General features: G+C 36.1%; 1 protein-coding gene across 2 annotated transcripts in view; it reads left to right on the plus strand.

The window, feature by feature from the left end:
* The window catches only part of PLEKHF2 (pleckstrin homology domain containing, family F (with FYVE domain) member 2), a 17,623-nt gene extending 8,180 nt beyond the window's left edge, over positions 1-9,443 (plus strand). For both annotated transcript variants that reach the window (XM_014550247.1, XM_005879243.2), the window contains exon 2: positions 6,844-9,443. In XM_014550247.1, coding sequence (XP_014405733.1) covers positions 6,858-7,607 — 750 coding nt within the window. In that variant the 5' untranslated portion in view covers positions 6,844-6,857 and the 3' untranslated portion in view covers positions 7,608-9,443. The remainder of the gene's footprint in view (positions 1-6,843) is intronic.
* The last annotated feature ends 68 nt before the right edge of the window (positions 9,444-9,511 follow it).

The following is a 9,511-nucleotide window of genomic DNA, read 5'->3' on the forward strand; positions in this document are numbered from 1 at the left end:
TCCCTGCCGGCCTGGTTGCCCCCAACTGCCCCCCCTCTGCGGCCTGGGCACCCCTAACTGCCCCCCCCCGCCGGCCTGGTCGCCCCATGCAGCCTGCTGTTCAGTCGTTACTGTTACTGTGATGGCGTCTCGGACAATTTGCATATTCCTCTATTATTAGTATAGATTAGTAGAATGTAAATGCCATAAAGTGGTACAGATAAAATGGTATGAGGATTTAAAGTTGAAACTGTATCTGGCTGCGAGGCTACTGAGCTGACTGCATCTTGAAGGACTTATAAGATTTCAGAATAGCGGGGGAGGGAGGACATATTAACCCAGAGGTAGGGGAGGAAGCCTAGAGCATATTCTGGGGGAATAGCTAGTAGTCTGGTTTGACTGTAACAGAGAACATACAGAAAGAGGTAAAACTGGAATGAGAGACTGGGACAGGCTGGGCCTTAACTGTGAAGGGCATTGAATACCAGGTTAAAGATTTTGGATTTAGTTTGATTGGCCAGGGAACCTTTGGTTTTTGAATAGTTACCTGATCATAGTTGTAGTTAAAAAAGTATTAATTTTGCCTTGTGTGATATGGTTTCAATGCTAAAGACTAGAGAAAGGACTTGTTTAAAACTTGAGGTCTATATTCTTAACCTCTCTCCTACCTTTCTAAAGAAAGACCATTTGTAACTCCTAATGTGGCTCTTCTGGTTTTCCAAATTAATTTTCTAAACTCCTCAACTATGACTTAGTTGTTCTTATATATCATGGTGAGTTTCTCTATCAAGCCAAACCTATTTGCAACTGCCTGTACTGACACCCTAAATTAGTCATAGCTTTACTTTTCACTTCCGTATTTGAAGAATCATTTTGAGCTATTTTATACGTATTACCATATGCTTTAAATTTTTTCTCTTATCAGTGGCTTTCCCCAAGTACATGATAAAGTCCACATGAATGAACTATTCCTAGAATATTTATTTCTGAAAGTAGAAAAATATAATGGAAAGAAAATGCATTCTTACAAAAACTAGTTGTGAAACCATGGATAAAATAGCCCATGACTCAGTTTAATTTTTTGTGACATGGATCATTTAACAAAATTGAAATTATTGCCCAGCTGGTGTGCCTCAGTGGTTGAGTGTCGACCCATGAACCAAAAGGTCACTGGTTCTATTCCCAGTCAGGCCACATGCCTGGGTTGCGGCCTTGATCCCCAGTAGGGGCTGTGTAGGAGGCACCCGATTGATGTTTCTGATAGATGTTTCTATCTCTTTTCCTTCCTCTCTCTAAAATGAATAAAAGTATTTTAAAAAGAACTGTCTTGTTCTTTGCATAGGTTAGGCACTCAGAATAATTGTTCATTTTGACTTAGATGCATTAGGAGAGGGTGTGGTTTGCTCTAATAGTTACTTACACATTTACTCAGGGAGGATGTACCTCAGATAATTTGTTTGTTTTTACCTCTTCTTTCCTGTTTGTTTCTTCCTTTCCCTATACATTTTCTGTAAAGTCCCAAGTTAGCAGTAACACAGATTTTAAAATCCTGATTCTTATTAAGATAGTCAAAACTTTGATTAAAAATTAATTTGTAGTCAAGTAAGGCTTGCTGCTTGCTGTTGCTGTACTGCAGCCACAGCCTTCTCCTCCTCCTCCCCAACCTCCTCTTCTCTTCCTTCATCTGTCATTTATGTGAAATCTCTTATTCAGTGCCTGAGCTAAGATTAGAATCCAGGTCTTCTGGTTCATAGGTCATTGGGTTTTTTTTCATTACAACCAACAGTTGAATACTGAAGCTCACTGATATCAGATATCATGGGTACATGTAAGAAGATAATTAGATGATTTTTTGTTTTAACTCACTTTCAAGGATGAGGTAAGTAATACAGTATTGATTTTCAGTAAGAAGAACTGGGCCATAGTATTTTGTGACAGTTGGGATCTCTTCTCAATTGTAAATAGTATTCTTTTTTTTTTTTAAGAGTTTTTAATTTGTCTAGTATTACATTTTTATCAAGTGGTAGACACTCCACTGAAGAACACTACTTTAGAAACAAGATGTTACCAGAAGACTAGGGTGGACAATTCAAATGCAGTTCTTGTCTACATTTGTAAAGGAGATAACTTTAAACTTTGAATTAAGTTTTAAAAATTGGCATATAAAGCTGGCTTTATGAAAATGAAGAGATTTGGGGGGGGGTGACATGCTTTTGCTATGGTTCTTACATTTTTAACTCTGAATTGAGACTTCAGACACTATTTGCTGGAAAAGAAAACAAAGGAAGTCAATTGGGAAACTGTTGAAATTTAGCGTTCTGTGAAGTGGCCAGAGGTGGGGGAACCCCCCCCCCCCCGCAAAATGTCAAGTTTTCTTATCTATAGTAGTAATTACTGTATTGCCCAAAGTATTGCATCATCTTTGAAGAAGATGCAAAAGCTGTCTGGACAAATCCTTATTAGTCTTTTTGCTTGTTTGGTTTAAGCTTTCATTTAATGTATTTGAAATTTTAGATTTCTTCATTTTTCATTTTCCATCTGAAATCAATAAAAATATATTTTAAAAAATAAAAATAAGAAAGAAATATCTTCTTACCCTTTGAGACAGCATGAAGGGACCTGGAGAGTATTGTGCTAAGGGAAATAAGGCAGAGAAAGACAAATATCACATGTTCTCATTTATAAGTGAAATCTAAAGAATAAAATAAATTGATGAAGAAAATAGGGTCATAGGTATGGATGCATGGAACAGAATAACAGACCTCAGTGGAATGGGAAGGTGGGCAGAGGGGACGGGAAGAGATTAACCAAAGAACATACAGTGTATGCATATACTAGTATGTATTACTCATGGACACAGACAATAACATGGGGAAGTCCTGGGGTTGGGTGGGGGTTGAGTTGGGGGGAGGGCAAAAAGGGAGAAAATGGTAGACATCTGTAATCCTGTCAACAACAACAAAAAAGATTAAGTGGAAAACCACAATACGTACAAAAACATTCATTGTTCATATAGAAAATTTAGAAAATGATACAATTATAAAATAGAAAATAAAATAAAAAATAAAAATTATCCATAGTCCCATTAAAAAAATACTGTCTCAAAGACAAAATGGATGGATACAGTCACTGTGCTGATTGGTAAATTGGTGTTACCTTTCAGAATGGAAATTTTGTAAAAGTTAGCAAAAACCTTAAACATTTATGCCTTTTGACCCAGTAATTTTACTTCTTGGAATCAATCCTAAAGATGTTATCTCTGCCAATGGGTGGGGAAACTTTCTTCCTAGTTCTTCCTATGTTTACTAGTATTCCTTCCTCAGAAACGCAGACAGCTCCTGTTGGGCCACATTTTGTAGTTTTCTGCTGCTGCTTTCTTGTCCGTCAGTGAGTAAGATACGTAAAGAACTTAAATCCTTGGGTAGGCCTGATAATTCTAACACTCACAAAAGTCGTTAAGAGTTCTTATTGCTTAGGGCACCTCAGTGTTGTGGTAAATTTAGATTTCGGAAGACTATTTTCAGGGGTCATTTCTATAGTTTGTTACTAGAGAAGTTTCTCTGACTTATAGAGCACCTAAGCCAGCAGTCGGACATCCCTCTCACAGTCTGGGACCCCTTGCTCCTTACCACCCACCTGCTTGCTGCTCCTTAATGGCTCGGCTCACTGCTCTGTGGGCCTGGCTTCTGGCTGATCAGCACTCCCCCTGTGGAAGTGCACTGACTGACCATCAGGAGCAGCTCCTGTGTTGAGTGTCTGCCCCCTGGTGGCCAGTGCACATAATAGCAACCGGTCATTCCATCATTTGGTCTATTTGCATATTAGGCTTTTATTATATAGAATAGGATGGTTTTCTAATTTTATTTTCTATATGGGTGGTTACATATTTACAAATGTCTATGATTATGCATTTACACCATATTTCATTGAGTCTAAAGATGAACATTGTTTTACTATAGTTTATGTCTGAAATTGGGATGTCATACAATCAAGGGTATGCCATGATTAAATTGGCAGCATTTTTCTGCCTTGGTGCCACATGAGGGTGTGTATTAAAATCTATAGCATCTTAGATTTGATGTATATTTGAAATAAAAATGAGATCATGATGTTCAGTTCTTTCCCCACATAAATATCTTGAGCATTTCCCCATATCACTATATTTAGATCTCATTCTTAACATATTTAGCATATTATTATGGGTGTATCATAAATTGTTCAACTAATTCCTCTTGATGGACATTCAGAGCTTTTCCAGTTTTTGATAAAACAGTACTGTGTTGAATATCCTTGTCTATCTATATACACTTGAGTGAAATTTCTTTTTATTAAATTCCTAGATCAGTGGGTACACATACGTATTTTTTTAGTGTATGAGGATACCTGTTTCCCTATACCCTTAGTAGTTTTGTGTTTTTGGAAAATTTTTAAATTTTTGTTAATCCAGTAAGTGCAACAATATCCTGTTTTAATATAATTTCTTTAGTTATGAATGAGATTGAGCTTCTTTTTGTTTATTAGCTGTTTTTATTTCCTCTTCTGTGATGCATTTGTGAATAGGATAGTAGACCTTTAATTGGCTGGCAGATTTGTCTTAATTAGAAAGAGGGAGGCATCAGTTTGGAGTCATGCATTATCATATTCTTAGGAACAACTTTCAGGGCACAACCCATCCTTGACGGGTGTAGGGGGTGGGGGGGAGCAGGCAATAAGACTTATAAGGACCCAAGATTGGGGGTGAGACAGAATTCAGGAATAATCAGAATTACTTCCTTTATAATGGAGACCAGGAAGGGTTACAGCATCATCAGTGTGTAGCTGAATACTGGAACTTAGACTATACTGTTAGTCTTTACACTTTAAATCCTCTTCTCTCTCTCTCTCTCTCTCTCTCTCTCTCTCTCTCTCTCTTTCTCTCTTTAATTTTTATATTCTGCCTTAGTTCCTGATTTTTGCTTTGGTACATTGATTTCAGATTCTGGAATTCTGCTTGTACTCATCAAAGAAAAAAGGATTATCTTTTAAAAACCCAGTCTTTCAAGTGTAGAGCTTTTTCTTTTGAATGGAACTTATTTCTATTTTTACAGGTTCTCTCCACTGAGCCTAACCATCCAGGGCCTCCTTTTCTCTTTAATATGAGTTGATTGTAGTATAGTGTATTAGATTAGTAGTTGTGAAATAGGGCACAACTCTGGGACTTGAGTGAAGTCAACAGGGGATCTAGAGATTAAATCTGTGATTGCTTAAGTTTAGATTAATACAGGTTTTTTTGCATATTTCAAAAATGTTCTTGTTAACATTTTTGAGCATCTTTGCTATGCCAGAGTCTGTCAGTTTCAAAGATAGGTATCAGGTGGTTTCTGCCTTTTAGGTTCCACTATATACTGTGCAGGAGACAGCTAGAAGGTACTAGAACATGAAGAGCACTGAGGAAGGTGCTTAGTCTAACAGAGTTTAAGGAAGGGGTCCTAGATTAGATATGATAAGATCAACTGAGTATGAAGGATAACTAAGAGTTAGCTGGTGGGTAGTAAGTAGTAAAAGATAAAGCAATATGAGAAAAGAAATGGATGGATGAAATGGACTTAGGAGTAGGGTATTCTTGGAACATAAAGTCTGAGGTGAAACTGACTGTGATGAGTTTGGAGAGATAAGCAAGAACCAGATAATGGAGGGACTTAATTGTCATGCTAAAGATTCTACATTTAAAGGTCAAGGGGAATAATTTTGAGTAATAACTTAGTCAAATTTGCATTTGAGAGATACTTGCCTGAAAATTGATTTAGGGGCAAGACCAAAGGCAAGGAGACTTGCTGGGAAATAGTTCTGGTAATCCATGTGAAAGAATTAAGGCAGTGGTTCTCAACCTTCCTAATGCCACGACCCTTTAATACAGTTCCTCATGTTGTGATAACCCCCAACCATAAAATTATTTTCGTTGCTACTTCATCACTGTAATTTTGCTACTGTTATGAATTGTAATGTAAATATCTGATATGCAGGTTGTATTTTCATTGTTACAAATTGAACATAATTAAAGCATAGTGATTAATCACAAAAACAATATGTAATTAGCCCTAACCGGTTTGGCTCAGTGGATAGAGCATTGGCCTGTGGACTGAAGGGGCCCAGGTTCGATTCTGGTCAAGGGCATGTACCTTGGTTGCGGGCACATCTCCAGTAGGGGGTGTGCAGGAGGCAGCTGATCGATGTTTCTCTCTCATCGATGTTTCTAACTCTCTATCCCTCTCCCTTCCTCTATGTAAAAAATCAATAAAATATATTTTTAAAAAAGACAAACAATATGTAATTATATGTGTTTTCCGATGGTCTTAGATGACCCCTGTGAAAGGGTTGTTCGACCCCCAGGTTGAGACCCGCTGAATTAAGGCTTTAGCTCAGTGGTCAAAGTTCAATAATAATTAAGGTTTTAGCTCAATGATAAATTCTTACTGGAAAAATTGGTCATTTCTCTTAGTTTATATAATATTTGGCCCCCTTGTTCAGAATCCCTCTGAGATTAAATTTCATGAAACTCTATTATTTTGCAGAGTTGACTTACAGTCATTGTCCTATTGTTGTTCCTTTAGGTCTGTAAGAAGTTAGTTTATACTTTTATAAATAACTGCCTAACTGGTATGATGCTATATGGAGATAGTTAATAAGTGTTTTTGACGATTCTAAAAATTATGAGATATTAGCCCTTTTGATATGCTTAGTGGTTGTCTTAGAGGGAAATAATTTTGGAGCATTTTGCCTTTTGGGTGAAAGTAATGATTTGTTAGGCTAAATTTAGGTTATATAATTTCTTACATGAATTTATAACTCCTTTATGCTAATTTCTTTTTCTTTCTTTTTTTAAAGGCTATTAGCAAAAGATGGTGGATCGTTTGGCAAACAGTGAAGCAAATACTAGGCGTATAAATATAGTAGAAAACTGTTTTGGAGCAGCTGGTCAACCCTTAACTATACCTGGACGGGTTCTTATTGGAGAAGGAGTATTGACTAAGTTGTGCAGGAAAAAGCCCAAAGCCAGGCAGTTTTTCTTATTTAATGATATTCTTGTATATGGCAATATTGTCATCCAGAAGAAAAAATACAACAAACAACATATTATTCCCCTGGAAAATGTCACTATTGATTCCATCAAAGATGAGGGAGACTTGAGGAATGGATGGCTTATCAAGACACCAACTAAATCATTTGCAGTTTATGCTGCCACTGCCACTGAGAAATCGGAATGGATGAATCATATAAATAAATGTGTTACTGACTTACTCTCCAAAAGTGGGAAGACACCCAGTAATGAACATGCTGCTGTCTGGGTTCCTGACTCTGAGGCAACTGTATGTATGCGTTGTCAGAAAGCAAAATTTACACCTGTTAATCGTCGTCACCATTGCCGAAAATGCGGTTTTGTTGTCTGTGGACCCTGCTCTGAAAAGAGATTTCTTCTTCCCAGCCAATCCTCTAAGCCTGTGCGGATATGTGACTTCTGCTATGACCTGCTTTCTACTGGGGACATGGCCTCATGCCAGCCTACTAGATCAGACTCGTACAGTCAGTCATTAAAGTCTCCTTTAAATGATGTATCTGATGATGATGATGACGATGATAGCAGTGACTAAAGACATTATTTGAAATATTTAATTGGGTATGACTATCTGAGAAATCAGCTTTGGGGAGAATGTAAAATTCTGAGCTCACTCTCAGTTTTGCTCCAGCCATGCATTTGCCTGAGAAACTTAACCCATGTGCCTCAATATATTCTATAGAAAATAGGTCCTGTTTTTGATTACTCCAACCCCACCACTGCCACACTCCCCTCACAGCCCCCAACTCCCCACTCTCCTACAAGGATAGCCTATTGCAAATATAGCAGATAAAGTTTTGGCTTCTTCTTGTTTAATTTTAGATTATTTTCTTGGAAGATTGGGAAAAGGTGTTTATATAACAGATCATGTACTATATTGTTTATTCTATGTTCTGTTATGTGGAAAAACTAAAAGCAAAGAATGATGGAAAAAGGAGTATAATGTGGTTAGTTAATAATATAAGCTTTTTTTCTAACCATTCTATCTAATGGTTAAGACACCAGTCACAAAAATACACGATTTAGAAATACTTTGGCTTTTTTATATACCAAGTGGTGCCTTATCATAATAGCACTGTTACATGAAATAAACCCCTACTTTCTCACTTTTTGGTTAGTTTTAAAAATACACTGGTGCTCTTTGAATCGATAAAATGAGTGTTTATGAATGGGTATAATTAGAAAATACTTGTCATCTGACAGCTACAAATAACTAAATTTAGAGGTTCTTCATTCTATATGCATAAATATTTTTCCATAAAATAGTTATGATTATGTTTTATAGGTACCAAATTATAATTGTCAAAAATTTTAAGTTAATAGGAGGTCATTTTTTAGGAATTTGGTTTGAAATTTATCCAATATAGAACTGTCATATTGCATTACTTTCTGTTTTTAGTAAGACATTTGTAGGTATAAATACATTTGCTTTAACATTATTTCTAGAATGAAAAATCTTATAAATCCTTGTGATGAATTAAAATCCTATGATAGCACAGATCTACTTAGGCTAAGATTTGGAAGAAATAATATGTAAGAATGGTCAAGACAGACCAGGATTGAGTAGACTTCTATGGAAGTATTGTCTATTTCAGTGTGAAACTATCTTGAATTTACAAATATAGTGTTATATTTTATAAAGTTTTGTAAAGTCCCAAACAATATTTCTATTTTTGTAAGACAATTGTATGTTTAATCTGTTTCTGAAATAATTTTGTCATGTATGGAACTAGAGTAGCAATTGATTTTCTAAATTGTGAACTTTGCTGAGTCAGTCTAGATTGCTTTTGAGAAGTGGTAACTTTTCACTCTGCTTTGAGGCAGCCATTATGTTGAAAGTATATTTATCATACAAAACTTGATGCATTTTGCAATACTCTCTCCATTTGTTTGCTGCAAATAACTAGTCTTTCAAATATGAAAAATCAGTCTAAAGATAGTTTTAAATCCTAAATACTTTTGTTTTTAAACCTTTAAATCTGGATATATTGTATACGTTATGAGAGATTTGACTCAGTAACTTGTGTGGAGGATTCTTTGGTTTGGTTAAGGCACTCATTTTACTGTTAAATTGTGAAAGCATTGAGATATGTAGATCTCCCTATAGGAAATGTGAAAAAAGGCACAATAATTTTGTTTGTTTTAATATCAGATGGACTTTTGTTTCCAAGCAATATATCATATAATCAACATATCTAAAAAGAAACATCAAACCTGAGAAGTGCTAATGGAGACTTACTGGTACCTAGGAGCCTAGCAGAGTCAGGAACCAAGGGAAAGTGTTCTGTGATTACATTTGCATTGTCAGCCTCTTGACTTTTCTTTACAATAAAAAATGACTTCTTTACAATAAAAAATACCTTGCAACTTACCTTCTGTTCTATGCATATTGTGACTTGAAGATTTTTCTCCCCCTCCCCCCCCCCCCCCGATGTAATA

The sequence above is a fragment of the Myotis brandtii genome, unplaced genomic scaffold, assembly GCF_000412655.1.
Source record: "Myotis brandtii unplaced genomic scaffold, ASM41265v1 scaffold59, whole genome shotgun sequence".
Lineage (NCBI taxonomy): Eukaryota > Metazoa > Chordata > Mammalia > Chiroptera > Vespertilionidae > Myotis > Myotis brandtii.